Source organism: Primulina eburnea, chromosome 3 (genome assembly GCF_022965805.1).
Source record: "Primulina eburnea isolate SZY01 chromosome 3, ASM2296580v1, whole genome shotgun sequence".
Lineage (NCBI taxonomy): Eukaryota > Viridiplantae > Streptophyta > Magnoliopsida > Lamiales > Gesneriaceae > Primulina > Primulina eburnea.
In genome coordinates this window covers 9,531,131-9,544,974 of record NC_133103.1, presented here as the reverse complement: position 1 = coordinate 9,544,974, position 13,844 = coordinate 9,531,131, and the positions used below count along the sequence as shown (strand labels likewise).

Genomic DNA, 13,844 nt, shown 5'->3' with positions numbered 1-13,844 from the left:
TTCAGATCAGAAAAAGTGGCATCATTTAAAGAGATTTAAGAATAAGTGGCATAAGTAACTATCTTAGTCATCGAATGTAATTTTCCCTTTTTTTTCGTAAAGTTGTATATGAAAATCAAAAATATTATTATAAATAAAACATCATGTTTGAATTTATACATTTACTTAAAAATAATAAATTTTCTTTCAAAACTTTAGAGTTAATATGTATGTGTTTTGAAAAATTTTCAAACTTCTTTCTCTGTTTATAAGAGTTTAAATATACATATTAATTTCTTACGAATTGATTATAATTTTATATTAAATTATTATTATTATTATTAATAAAATAAAAATAACAAAAATTAAAAATACACGTAATGCTTTTGCCATGATCTAGTATTATTCCTTGTGTATGTGTGTGGTGCTTGGCGGGGACCCTTACAGCAAGGATATGGGTCACGAGTGTCCTTCGCATGTACACTTGTACAACATGTTATATATACGGTGCATGGCAAGTTGGACCTCAAAAAAAATTAATAAATAATGCAATAATATTGCATTTTAATTCATTTTATATGTAATGGTACAATATAATATATTGTACACTTTATTAATTGCAATATTATCATGTTATAATAAGCTAATTTTGTATATTTAATTTATTAATTTAGGCACATGAATATGATCATCTAGAGTTTTATAATACGAAATATCCGAGAGCCTCTGAAATTGAACGTGGATCGAATTTTAAGTTCTTATTTTTTTTCATCGAGTTTTAGGAGGAATATGTGTTTAGAATCCGATGGAGCGGTAGGTCATAGTTGATAAAACGACCGTTTTCGGAGGACACCTCTCGATGTAAGTATATTTATTCCCTTGAAAATGCATAATCATAATAATTAATCATAACATATGAAAATTATACTCATAATGTCGATGATAAATTACTACTATTAATGTTAACATGTTTATTAATTTTAAGAATTTTTTACCAAATTACATCAAGAAAGAAGTATTTTTAATAGAAGTATTTAGTAGATGAATTTCAAATGACTTCATGATTTGAAATCCATTATAATGCTAAATACAAATACATAAAATCACGATAAAAGAATTCGAAATCTATGTAATTCAAAAATATCCAAACAAACACAATGGATTTACGTCATATATGAAATTAAAATAATTTGATTCGAATAGGTCAGATATAAATATTTTTTTTAAATAAAAAAACCTATAATTTTATAGGTCAATCCGTTGGTTCACAAATCAATGTATTTGGGCCCAAGTACATCATTGTTGGGCTGTCATTTTCTACACACCCATCACACTTTTTTGGGCCCGCTAATTTCCATGGCTCGTCCTCATAGAAGTGGAATAATTGTATTTGAGTCAGATGCATTTCAAAATTTTCGACTTATTGGATAAAATAAATTTAAGTGAATTTTAAAGTTACTTTGTATATAATTAACCATTTTTAATTGTAATAAGTGTAATTGATTTGTTACGTTTGTCATTTGAAATTTATTCTTCAAAGCATTTCCAAAATCAAATCATTTTCTTCAAATCAAATCCTTCAATCCAAATAACTTATTGGTGTATTCCTTGGCTTTTAGCACATACAATAGTTTAAAATAGATGAATATCGAACTATATATTATCAATTAAGGCTATTAATTTTATTACATATATGAAAAATAATAATAAAATAGATCATAACATAGCAATGAGCAACACCCAATCATAAAATATAAAGAAAAATATCGACTCATTCTCATTCAAGAATGTGCAAGCAAAACCAGTACAATACTGGAGATGAATGCAAAAAACCGGTTTTTGGACAAACAAGTTTCCCCGGAAGAATCCGACGGGCTCCCATCATCAGTTCCTGAAGAAGAATCTGGTGACGAGGTAGCTTTCTTGGACTTAACCGGTGCCGGAGCTGGCGGAGGCGACTGGAAAAAACTGACTGGGAGCAACACTTGGTCCACCTGATACACAGCCAACTGGTTGTCGCTATACACAGAATTGGCTAACGTTGCATTAGTCACTCCGGTGGTTATATTCACTTGACTTCCATTTGCAGTCACGTTTAAGGGGAATGCTCCTTCGCTTCCGCCGGCCTGAGTACGTAGAGGATTACTCACGGTTTGGAACTGCGACGGCGAGAAGAACGAAGGGACGACGTGGAACTGTATCAGCTCGACTTTCTGCTCGTCGGTGAAGGAGTTGAGTGTGCCCGGTTTGAGATTGGAGAAGGCGTTATCGGTCGGGGCGAAGATGGTAAGGCCTTGGTTCGAGGTGTCGAGCTGTGTGTCGATTTGATCGGCCACTTTCGTGGTTTGTAAAAGGCGAATGAAGGTCGTGAATTGGCTGGCTTTCTCAAGGATCGCGGTGAGGTTGGTCGGCCCTGATGGTGCGGGGGCGGCTGCCGGAGACTGGGCGGAGGTGGGGGTGGATTGGAGGAGGAAGATGAAAAGAAGAGAAAATAGGGAGAAAAAAATCTTCATTTTTTCCCTTATAAACTATATATGAATAATTTTTATGTTAATTTATTTTTTGAACTAATAAATTTTGAATTGAGTTTTCAGGAAAACAAAGAACGAAGAGGTTTGGTTTTATAATGGGTGGGAGGAGTTCGTGTTTCCATTTTAAATTAGGTACAAGATATCGAATTCATAAGGTGGAATGACTACTTCGATGATCTACATGCAACCACTCGATCGCTTGGAATTAAAGACAAAACAAATCGCTGATGATGGGAAGAGTATAAATACAATCGACCAACTAATACATGTGGATAGATAATGTCGATACGAGCTGATTTCTTGACGAGTTGAAAAATTATTAATACAATTCATATATATTATTAGGTGTCGGGAGGACAAGTCCTGTGGGTCTAATCAATCTTGTGTATAATTTGAAATTTGAACCATGTTTTCTTCCTAAAAAAATCTCGAAATATTAAATAACACAAAATATGGAACAAAAATGTCAGATAAACATGAATGTGATAAAGAAAATCCCTAAATTCTTTACAGAGCTCAGTGCTTAATGTACCTCTATACGACGAGCAGTACACTATAGCCCATTTATTGATTCCATGGGAGTCGCAAGGTTGCAGGTTTGGTGGTGTTGCAAAGATCGCAACCCATGTCAAGTTGGAACGAAAATTCTCTCAAATACTACCAATTTGTATGAATGGAATTCTGATGCAAGATTGATATGATCTAATAAGGATTTGGTGGCTTAGATGAAAAAATGATTTGGGTGATATGTAGCAAAAGATTCTAATTGATCAATGGAGGCATTTGACATATATATGCCGCTTGAAAGCAAATGAGTTTGATTCTAAATTTACAAAGAATTATTTGATTTATCTTTTTAGATGAGGGTTTGAAAGTTACAAAATGTTTAACTAGTAATTGGGAAGTACTTGATATTTTGGGGAGTTCCACAAATGAAGTAAAATCACCCATATCCATTGGAAATTAACCTAATCAGGGAAGAAAACCGACAAACTCAGCCTTTTTTCAAAACTTAATTTACACACCTCACTTTAGCTTGGGGAAAGAATTTTTTTTTTTTAAATTCGAAACTTTCGTTCGTTGCACGTAATAACTTGCAAACCACGTTAATTAAATAAGCTGTATTAGGACAAATCATGTAAAACAAACTCACGTGTTGGTAAGAAGAATCGAATCGTCGAAAGTTCACTCATTTAAACAGTTTGAGCAAATATTAAATACCCTACTAATATATATCAAAAGTGGTAAAAAGACATTTTATAGCTCAAAAGTCAAATCCTATAATTGCACGAACAATTTTGAGGAACCATCCAAACTAGACGTTGTGAGCCATATTTTCATTCATGCATGATCTATATGAAGCGAAGGAAAACCAATTACTGAGTGTTTTTTTTTAAAAAAATTTCATTGTATTTTGTTTAGTGTAACACCAATAGTGATGACGAGGGTATTTTGTTTTTTTCCTTTCTTTTTCTTTGGCATTATGATTTAAAATGTTACAATTTTTATGTTTAGATTCTTCCATTGCACAATCACCTGACTAAATTAATACTGTTCAACATACTTGCTAAAATATAGATATACTAATCTCATCAATCAATCATTAACAAGCTAGCATAGCCAACCATACAACTGGTTTCCTTTGGTTACATCCTTTTCCGTGTTTAATGTGATGCTTCCCTTGATACCCGGGGCCAACTAGTAAAAATATTCAGTTTTCTACCTGCCTTTCTAGCATCACATACAAGTTTGTCTCCTATCTTCCCTCTAGCATTGTAATGGTGATTTCGTTTGTTGCATTTGCTGCATTTGTGCTAGATGGCCTCTGAGTGACAGTAACTTCTCTTTCAGTGAAAAAACCTGGCTGCTTGGCTTCAGGAAGGACCCCTTCGTTGATCAACATAAAAACTGCAGTAGACATACTTGGCCTATCTTCTGGTTTCTTTTGTGCACATAACAGACCAACATGGATTGTTCTTCGCATTTCAGAAAAGTAATATGGTTCAGCTAAACCAGGATCAACTAGTTCCAGCGACCTCCCTTCTTTATAGAGTGTCCATGCCTGTAAATTTAGTTTATCACAGTAATATATACTTGTTTCATATATAAAGCGTTAATCGTTTCAAGATTCACTTTTTAGTTCTAAGCTACTACACTTACATGTCCAAGAAGGTTGAGATTGTCAGCATTGTGAGAAAATCCTCTGTTTCTCATTCCACTTACTATTTCTAGCACTATGACTCCAAAGCTGAATACATCTGATTTTGTGGAGAATAAGCCATCTATCGCATATTCTGGGGGCATATAGCCGCTACAATAATGAATTAACTGGAATATAAATTCACGAACAGTGAAAGGTTATAAGTGACATGTGAAATTGTTGAGATGCTTACTATGTTCCAACAACTCGCCGTGTCTTAGCTTCAGTTTCTGTACCTTGAAAACATCTAGCCATACCAAAGTCTGATATCTTTGGGTTCATATCTGAATCTAGCAATATGTTGCTAGTTTTGAGGTCGCGATGTATGATTTGCAATTGGGAATCTTGATGAAGATACAACAGTCCCCTAGCAATGCCATTGATAATATTGAAGCGTTTTTGCCAATCAAGTAACATGTTTTTTGTTTGGTCTGTTCAAATTATTCTACAAAGTCAGTATTTTCTGTTTTATGCGTGAAAATCATGAGTGATTTCAAAGATCCAACATCCACTGGCGGTACAAGATGAACCACCTAGTAGCCATTATATGAATCTTTCCTCAAGTTTATATGTTATATTGTTTTTCTGGTGACGAGCCTTAGCAGTACTTGATTCGTCCTGTAAATAATTACCTAGGGCTAAACATGGTTTAAATAAGATATGTTTAAGCAAATAAGTTCATTTCTTCAGGCTACAACCATTTCTTTAATTCTCATGCAATCTGATTCGAGATATTAGCATATAAAGTTCAAGTACTCACCAAATAAAATCATGTCTAGGCTTTTGTTCGGCATATATTCATAGATCAACATATTTTCATCTCCTTGGATGCAGCCTCCTAGAAGCCTGACAAGATTTCGATGTCGAAGCTTCGAAATAAAGATGATTTCATTCTTGAATTCGTCTAGTCCTTGCATGGAGTCCTTGGATAAACGTTTCACAGCAATTTCTTGTCCATGTTCCAGAATTCCCTAAAATCCCAGCTTTTTAATGTAAGGTAGTAATTTTTAAGATTGTATTTGAATTGATGGATTTACCATTATGAATGTGAAATACTCGGTTCTAAATTCATTGATCCAAATGCATAGCCTTACTAAATTTGAAGTAATAATCGAAACTTCATTTAACAACTTTAGTTCTTTTGAAGCAGTAATCAAAACTCCATTTAACAACTTCCGTTCTTTCCCAATCATGAAGTTTCCTGTAGATTTTTACAAGTTAAGAAGCTGAGTGTTCTATGGACACGGTAATTCGATCATGTTTGCAAAAGGTTCATTATTTATTACACTCGGGAACATTTTTATCTTTAGCTCTGCTGCAAGATTTTCTTGCCGTTTGTAAACCTAGTTTTTTTTATATTAGATAACTCGTGGCCATCTTTGATCAAATAATATTTACTCAAATTCCGTTTCTGATGATTAAAGCAGTAGTGATATTAAAAAAAAATGTTATCTTGATCTTAGAGGTGAACAGATAATACCTTATAAACTGGACCAAATCCACCCTCCCCAAGCTTGTTGTCAATCGAAAAGTGATCAGTAGCTCGCAAAATAACTGATAGACCAAATAATGGTAGCTCCGAGTTCTTCTCACTACTTCCTAAATGTTGGCCTGCAACAGGAAAAATGTAATATACCATTTCTACTGGAAGGTAAATACTTCAAATCTCCAAACGGATTGTTTTCTTCGTTGCTATGTTTTTTGAGCATAAAGTCTGTTCTTACCTTTTCTTCTAAGGTTTTGATAATTCAACCGCTTCCGAATATATAGAAAGAGGCTAAGGCTAATAAGAATAATAATCACCACTGATGTCAAACTCGTTGCAACTGTTATATCCGTCTTCCTTCCTTTAGAATTAGCAACAGTTTCTGTCCAATCAAGCAGGCCATACTTCGTTATAACTCCATTTTTTTCAAAAATATCTGTATCAAATCTTACATTTGAATTAAAAAGAATTCTCGTTTTTTCTCTCATGAGATTAATTTTGTTAAAGGTACTTCTAGTCTTAAATAGCAAATGTAATTGGTCCACGATAGCACTGAGATATTTCTTGATCAATTTCACCCCAGTATAAAACTGACAAGTTATCTCTCGCTGTGGATGGCATAATGTTCAGAAATCATTTTCTTTGATCGTTTTGGGTTGGTTCATCCTGAAGTATTACCTGCCTCCTCTGAGAATGACATTCTGATGTAAATATCATCTCCTTGTTTTGGTCGATCTTTCATGTCACTCAAGTCTTCAAACCAAAAAAGACATCCCGTGCCTTTGCTTCGATCCAACTGTGTGTACGCCATACAAGAGCAGTCCTTTAAGCATTCTGCTTTGCAATCTTCAAGTGTCGAAATCTTGACGTAACGTGAATTTCTTGAGTCCGGCAATTGAATGCCAGAATATTTCAAGAATATATCTCCTTGACAACTCAAGTTACTCCGTCGAATGCAACCATTCGACCTATCTGATCTAGTCCAACCCTCTGGATCTTTGGGCACAAATCTATCTAGGCATCTACAGAAGGGAGAAGCGGTAGTACATGTAGCATATGCACCACATAACTTGTATTGGTCACAACTATCTGCGGGTAGGTTGGCGTACATCACCCAACTTTGAGTTGCACTAACCCAAGTCCAACGTTGTACGTAACCACTCTGATTGACTACAGCTACCGTAATGACTGATGTACTGATACTCTCTTCCAAAAGGTATACCTCCTTCTCAGTCATTACAAGACGCAACATGTACGTTGCATCTTTTCTTTCCTCTGGTCCCCCACTGAAGCCAAATCCATTCCAAGGACCAAGTCTAAATTGTATTTTTGTATCTTTTTTTAATAGTACTTGTGGGTAACCTGTTGGATCCAACTGAGTAATAAAATCGCCTGGACTAGGGTCATCATCGCTCTTCCAGGAAGTTAAGTAAGTTTCAATACCTGTTACATAGTTCCTTCCGAGCTTCATTCCAGGTAAACGCGTATCAGTGGGATGATCAAAACTCTGCCAAAGGAAATTCTCTGGCCTGTCATCATTCGCATCTCTTACGACTAAATTCCCTGAGTCTAGCAACTGTGCAATCGGGTTTTGTACGGTCCTCGATTTTTTTGAAGACCAAACTGCCGTTCCGGTGGTGTCATTGAGTAGCACCAAGAATCCTGGCTCGACAACCTTTAGCACACCTCCTGGCCCTGTTAAGGGAGCTTCTCTGTTGGCAACCCAAACGACTCTCCTAACTTTGATGTTCCTGTACCAAAGGCCCACGTATCGATTAGTGGACTTTCCTGTTCCGAAAAATCCCAGTTCAAATGCTCCATCAGATGATACCATGGTCTCACCATCTCTGATCATCTGAATAGTAGTTACTATATCTGTTGCACCAAAAGTTGTTTGAATAACGAAAAGAAGTGCCAAAGATAGGCCCCTTTGTAAAGTTTTCATCGCTGCAGCTGCTGCTAGTTTACACAGACGAAGAGTTGAAAACAAATGTTTATTTGGGAGCTAATTTGGCTTCTTCCAATCATGAATGGTGAAAGTGCTGTCGCTAGAACTTTCAGACTCTTATTTTTTTTTTTATCTTTTTGTGTGTGATGGTTTTGTTATAATTAAATTTTGAATCCAAAACTCGTCCCAAAGTTTGGGATCTTTTGATGTCGAACATGTCATAAATTAATATGTTTAGTGTATCTTTTCGTCGACTGTATTATGTTGAAAAATATTCTAATACATAGTAAGGTCAATACAAGAAAAATATTCCAAAACGATGGCTGCAGCCAGTCTCCGGCATTGATGGAGATGCTTTTGTACAACGTTTAGCCCCTCCTTTTTTGGTCATTGAGTTTCTAGTGCTAAACCAAAACCAAATCGTCTATCAAATCGAAAATATTAGTTTTCGTAGAAAAAAACATTCTCAACAGATCTCACCCTTGACTAAAAAAACATTTATGGGATTAGATATATAATCTACCCGAAACTCATAGTCCATTACAGCTAAGCAAAGTCCTAACCAAACTTCAGAAGTTAACTGTCTCATATAGCTAAGGAATAGCAATCACATTAACAGTAGTTAATCATGTTTTGAGGCCCTAATCATATCATATAACTTCAAGAATTTTTAAGCTAAGCGGATACTTGAAAAATCCAAATCATGTAGAAGATGCCCAAAACCCTTTTGAGATCCATTTGTGTGCTGCTTCTCCTTTTTGTTGGCTGTCTATTTCGCATAACTTTTGAGACAAATTGAAGGGCAAATCTTTATCACAAAATTTTAAAGAAACTTACACTTTTCTGTTCTTATTCCTAAGTCGAAGCGAATTTAAACCGGAAAAACTAGCTTATTTGTGGGTTGTTTATGAACAGGAAGACTCCTCGTTTCTTGCTTTCCTGTCTTTCTTCTGATTACAAGTTCTTTCATTGTATGTTTATTCACAAGCGAACCATATAAGAAGTAACAAAACCCGACCAGGGACTATGAAATATCAGCGATTAACATCACATGTTTGCTACATGTTAATACAAGAAAGCACTTGCCTCTTATTGGGAACAAAGTAATAATAATGCAAAAACCTTATTGAACTTGACAACACAACGCTGAAGAAAGCAAACGATAATATATTCATTCGACAGAAAGGTGTTGGAAGATATGTCACCATGTAATTCTTAACATGATTCTTGAAAGGAATCAACCAACCAATGAGGCTTCTAGTCGGATAATTCGAGTCTTGGGAGCGCATGAAAGAAAAAAGAATGAGATAACTTTACAGCAGCAGCAGCAGCAGCTAAATGCTTTTCATTCATCAGCCCCATTGCTTACCTTGATCTCGAGGAGTCGCTCGACGGGCTGTCTGCAAATTGGGCATCGGTTCGTTTGGAACCTCAAAACTTTTGCACATTCGCTGCACATACACTGCATCGAAAAGGCGGAAATAGTTCATGTAATTCATACTCCATCAAAATGCGCCTTTACTTATATAATGATGAAAGAATCAAGTCTTGAATCAAGACAATGTCACAGATAAAATTTCATTTTTAGTCTAGTAAACTGTAAGGTGTAACACATTCAGTCATGTATATACGTGATTATAAAAAATAGTCCTGTTTGGATCCTTCTCACAAAATGTTCAATTTTCCAATGAAAATTTCTGAATTTTGAACATTTCGACCAAAATTACTCAAATTGATAGTTTGGTAGTAACTACAGGGCAGGATGAAATTTCTTTTAACATTTGAAAAAATCAACATCTCATTATATAGCATCCGGAGAGTGTGAACAAGTGTGTACGGAGAGAGGGAGATAGAGAGAAATGAGATAGGATGGTACCATATGTCTACAAGGAAGGACAGTAGTGTCACGAGGTTCTGAAAGACATATAACACATTCTTTTCCTGGATCATTTCCATCGAATTCATCCTCAACCGAATTTCCAATCCCGTAAATCTCCTGTAACTCGTACCTCATGCCATACACCCACAATAGTTGCTTCACCACCTTAACCCGATATCTGTCTTTATCCTTTGCAAAAACGGCTCGAGTTATCTGGGAATTTGTTGATCCGCTGTCTGAATTTCCTCTGTGGTTATTGGGGGATGCCTCTGCCTTAATAGCCAGAGGGTAAATGTCCAAGTCACTATCTTTGGAGAATTCCCTCTCCTCAAACATTCCAAGGTCAATTCCAGTTCCACATGGTTGTTTAAACTTCTGGGCCAAACCTTGTTCAAAATGCACGGTGATGGGTGGGTGCAAGGTTTCTTTCATTGGAGTCAAGCAGCAATCTTCACCCTCCTTAGCAAAGAAAATTATGGTAATTCTGAAAGATACAAGAAAATGGGAGATGAAATAACTCATTGTTCCTTAGGAAAGAGAAGCATCCAACATCAATAAAAGGAGTAAAAACACTGGGAAAACAACTGAAATGTCAAGTTTAAGGTTTATTTGATTCTAAGTATGAAGCTCGCAGAGTGGCAAGAAGGAATTTTTGCCATGCCATGAGGCAGTAACCATTTGCATAAGAGTTGAAGTTACACATGTCAAAGCACCCCGTGTGCAGGGATGACGCCAAAAAACTGTTTTACATTACCAAATCTATAATTGGCTAAAATAATAAATCTCTTATCCCCGTAAAAACCATATAAAACAACAGAAAACTTAATAAAATAACCTCTACCACTCATTGCGCATAAAGTAGAAGCTGATAAAAAAAATCAAGATCTCAAAGAGAATTGGAATTTCTACATATCACCATGTTTAAATTTGAGCTCTGACTACATAAGCATGTTGTAAAAACAACTTCATCAAAGTAGTAATCAACCGGGGCTTGAGCTGATCTTCAAAACATTCATTTAAGAATGAAAATCGTCAAGAAAGAAGTGATCCTTTCATCACTTCAGAGGAAGTTAATAAAGTTGCCATAAATAACTTTCTATATAATGGCAATAATTTTATCGAGTAAGAACGCTGGCCCTATATTCGTCAAGGACTTTGACGACCGAATAATGACGGAGCCACAGGGGGCAGGCGGAACAATCACTCCCTTCTATTTGTTATATTTTCTGAAAGGCGACTCAAACCTCACATTAACCCAAGCACAAACAACCAAGTAAACTCAAGGGAGCATTTTTACATGCTATTAGGAGAGCAAATGAATTGAGGAAAATTTCGAGGCTTTTAAACTGGCTCAAATTTTATTTGGCCTTATTCGAAATTATCAAACTCGAGCCAAGCCGAAGATATGGAAACAAACCTCAAACCCAAATTCAAGGTTTTTTTCAAATAAAGATGTTATTGAGCAAATATTGAGAGTGGATTTCATCGTCACAAAATCCACAAGATTAAGAGTTTACAAAGAAAATTTGTACCTTCCAGCAACCTCGGCATCGAATGTAAATGCAACGAGATACTTTCCTGGGTTCTCCCCATCGGGCTCGATTCTTAAGGTTTCCTTCTTCAGATTAACATCGTTACGAATCGTAACCGCTTTCTGATGCTCCACGTACGGTTGTGCCGTAGGATGCATCACGGGTCCATATGGGTACCTCCCGTGAACCCAATTGACGTGCGCCGCCACGTGGTGGTGATCGTACGGTGCATGCAAGGGCACCGGCATCGATGGCGGAGGCGGCGGGTAGTAACCCGGGTACTGGTAATAAGGCGGGGCGTTCGGGCCAGGGTATTGCGGTGGAGGGTACGGCGTCGCTGCCGCAAAAACATATCGGTTGGCCGTGATATCCGGTTGCGGATCCTGCGACGTTGGCGGCGGCGGAGGACTCCGCCGGCCCAGATTTCTCCTCCGCCCGTGCACTCCGTTGCTTCCAATATTACCCATGTTGCATGTAATTCTTGGATTCAATAAGAAAATGCTTTCTTGAACAAAAAATAAGGTTTACAGCATGAGAATTTAGAAGAAGAAAAATCCCAGAATTGAAATGAGGGGATTAATGGAGGTTTGAGTTCATGGGTTTTGTTAAATGTGGGGACGGTAGAAGACAGATGATTCAGTGGATTGGGAAAATCATCATAAAATATCGGAAATGGAGAAGTTGATTGATGGTAAGGTAGAGAGTCGTTAAAATAGGTCACATACGTTTTGCTTCCCTTTGTCAAACTTAACCAAAAATTGGCTATTTAAATTTGGAAATAAAGCTGTCATTTCTTCAAAATAGTTTTGGTAAAAAATGATGTGAAACAATATTACAGAACGTATTTTATGAGATAAATATCTTATTTAGATCATCTATGAAAAATATTAATTTCTACACTAAGAGTATTATTTTTTATTGTGAATATCAGTAGGGTTGACCTATCTCATAGATAAATATTCGTAAGATCGTCTCACAAAATGATTGAAAATAGTCAATCAGGTTTCACATCTCACAATGTTTAATTATTGCACAATTAAATATTATAGTAACAATGGTGATGATCATGATTATTGTTTATGCTTATAATTATTCTTCGTACGTGATTTTAATGAATTTTAGTATAGACTGATGCATAAAATAATTAGCATATATAGACTACATACTATAGATGAACAACAAAAATTTGATGCATTATTACAACATGTCATTCTCGGTTTCTCTTTCCAACCTCCACCGACAGGCTCTTCGAATTGATCTCCTCCATCGCTCCCCTCGTCTCTGGCAACGACTATGTAGTTTTTTTTATTATTATTTTGCAACATTATCTAATAAGTGTTTGAGGAATTTTGTTTTTGGACATTATTTGATTAGTTTGTTTCTTTTTTAAAAAAATATTTGATTATTGAATAGTAAATTGTACATCTATTAAATTTTGTTATACATAATTATTTTATTCGATATTCATATTTAATAGACAAAAATAACATTGATGACATATTTTGATAATGCTTTACAGTGACTGCAAATGAAGATGAATAGAAATAGAAAAATAGGTAATGCTAAGGGCGTTGCTAAATATCTAATATCTTTGGTGATGAGGTTTTCGCGTCGCCAAATAATTACAATAATATAGAAAAATCGAATCAAAAATTATATTTCGCGACATAAGGAAGTCGTCGTCACATGATAATACCTTTTGGCGACATGTGAGTTAAGCGTCGCGAAATGCGTACATCATTAGTAACGTTTTACTTTCCGTGTCGCCAAATGGCCGATTGACATTTGCCTACGAGCAATTTGCGACGTAGGTCGGCGACGAGTTCTTGTGTCGCCAAATATTCTACGATGTGTTTTGCTTACATTTTGCTACGTTGGTCAGCGTCGTCAAATGTAAACTTTCTTGTAGTATATCGCTTTGAAATCCCATTGAATATAAACTACAGAAACTTGTTTCAGCAGTTTATTGCGACAAAGAATGAACATTTTCATTTTTGCTCGAAAATGATAACTTCAAACCTCGATATTTGCAATGTTCAAGGCTGTATCTTTAACCAAATCTCGTAATTTCCTTGATCCTTGTCAAAACATAGAATTTAAAAGTTGAACACAAATGAACGTATCCCATTTCTCATCACATTCATCAATCCTAGCTACTTTAACAATCAGAAAGATCTCTTCCTGAAAACACGTGATATTCTCTTCAAAATAGTCATGATCAAATCCTTACCAAAATGAACATATACGAAGGATCTTCAAATAAATCACAGGAATGTAACCTAGACACTT

At 35.8% G+C, this 13,844-nt stretch overlaps 3 protein-coding genes across 6 annotated transcripts; all 3 read right to left on the bottom strand.

The window, feature by feature from the left end:
• Positions 1-1,625: 1,625 nt before the first annotated feature.
• Positions 1,626-2,789, bottom strand: LOC140828185 (fasciclin-like arabinogalactan protein 11). The gene has a single exon (XM_073191166.1). The coding sequence runs from the start codon at positions 2,490-2,492 to the stop codon at positions 1,761-1,763; it is 732 nt and encodes a 243-aa protein (XP_073047267.1). The 5' UTR covers positions 2,493-2,789; the 3' UTR covers positions 1,626-1,760.
• Positions 2,790-3,980: 1,191 nt separating this feature from the next.
• On the bottom strand, positions 3,981-9,009 carry LOC140826141 (G-type lectin S-receptor-like serine/threonine-protein kinase SD1-1). Of its 4 annotated transcripts, XM_073188290.1 has the most exons (7): positions 6,875-9,009; positions 6,435-6,578; positions 6,191-6,321; positions 5,471-5,681; positions 4,904-5,141; positions 4,671-4,821; positions 3,981-4,572 (listed from the first exon to the last, which is right to left on the bottom strand). In XM_073188290.1, the coding sequence occupies exons 1-7, from the start codon at positions 8,139-8,141 to the stop codon at positions 4,267-4,269; spliced, it is 2,448 nt and encodes an 815-aa protein (XP_073044391.1). In that variant the 5' UTR covers positions 8,142-9,009; the 3' UTR covers positions 3,981-4,266. The 4 variants fall into 4 exon arrangements, with proteins under 4 accessions (XP_073044391.1, XP_073044392.1, XP_073044394.1 ...); XM_073188291.1 differs by lacking the exons at positions 5,471-5,681; positions 6,191-6,321; positions 6,435-6,578; positions 6,875-9,009 and adding an exon at positions 5,244-5,463 and having other exon boundaries at positions 3,984-4,572; XM_073188293.1 differs by lacking the exons at positions 5,471-5,681; positions 6,435-6,578; positions 6,875-9,009 and having other exon boundaries at positions 3,986-4,572; positions 4,904-5,077; positions 6,191-6,316.
• A 139-nt stretch (positions 9,010-9,148) lies between these two features.
• LOC140826142 (probable E3 ubiquitin-protein ligase LOG2) lies at positions 9,149-12,236 on the bottom strand. Its single transcript, XM_073188294.1, has 3 exons — positions 11,556-12,236; positions 10,021-10,507; positions 9,149-9,606 (listed from the first exon to the last, which is right to left on the bottom strand). Exons 1-3 carry the CDS (start codon positions 12,020-12,022, stop codon positions 9,490-9,492), a joined length of 1,071 nt encoding a protein of 356 aa, XP_073044395.1. The 5' UTR covers positions 12,023-12,236; the 3' UTR covers positions 9,149-9,489.
• Positions 12,237-13,844: the final 1,608 nt, after the last annotated feature.

Excerpts from the sequence above, each read along its gene's own strand:
- LOC140828185 (XM_073191166.1), bottom strand. The coding sequence starts at position 2,492 with ATGAAGATTTTTTTCTCCCTATTTTCTCTTCTTTTCATCTTCCTCCTC.
- LOC140826142 (XM_073188294.1), bottom strand. The coding sequence starts at position 12,022 with ATGGGTAATATTGGAAGCAACGGAGTGCACGGGCGGAGGAGAAATCTG. Across the intron at positions 10,508-11,555 it reads GATGCCGAGGTTGCTGGAAG|AATTACCATAATTTTCTTTG; the intron begins GTACAAATTTTC and ends TGTATCTTTCAG. Across the intron at positions 9,607-10,020 it reads TCCTTCCTTGTAGACATATG|TGTATGTGCAGCGAATGTGC; the intron begins GTACCATCCTAT and ends TTTTCGATGCAG.
- LOC140826141 (XM_073188290.1), bottom strand. The coding sequence starts at position 8,141 with ATGAAAACTTTACAAAGGGGCCTATCTTTGGCACTTCTTTTCGTTATT. Across the intron at positions 6,322-6,434 it reads TCAAAACCTTAGAAGAAAAG|GCCAACATTTAGGAAGTAGT; the intron begins GTAAGAACAGAC and ends TTCCTGTTGCAG. Across the intron at positions 4,822-4,903 it reads CGGCGAGTTGTTGGAACATA|CGGCTATATGCCCCCAGAAT; the intron begins GTAAGCATCTCA and ends TCATTATTGTAG.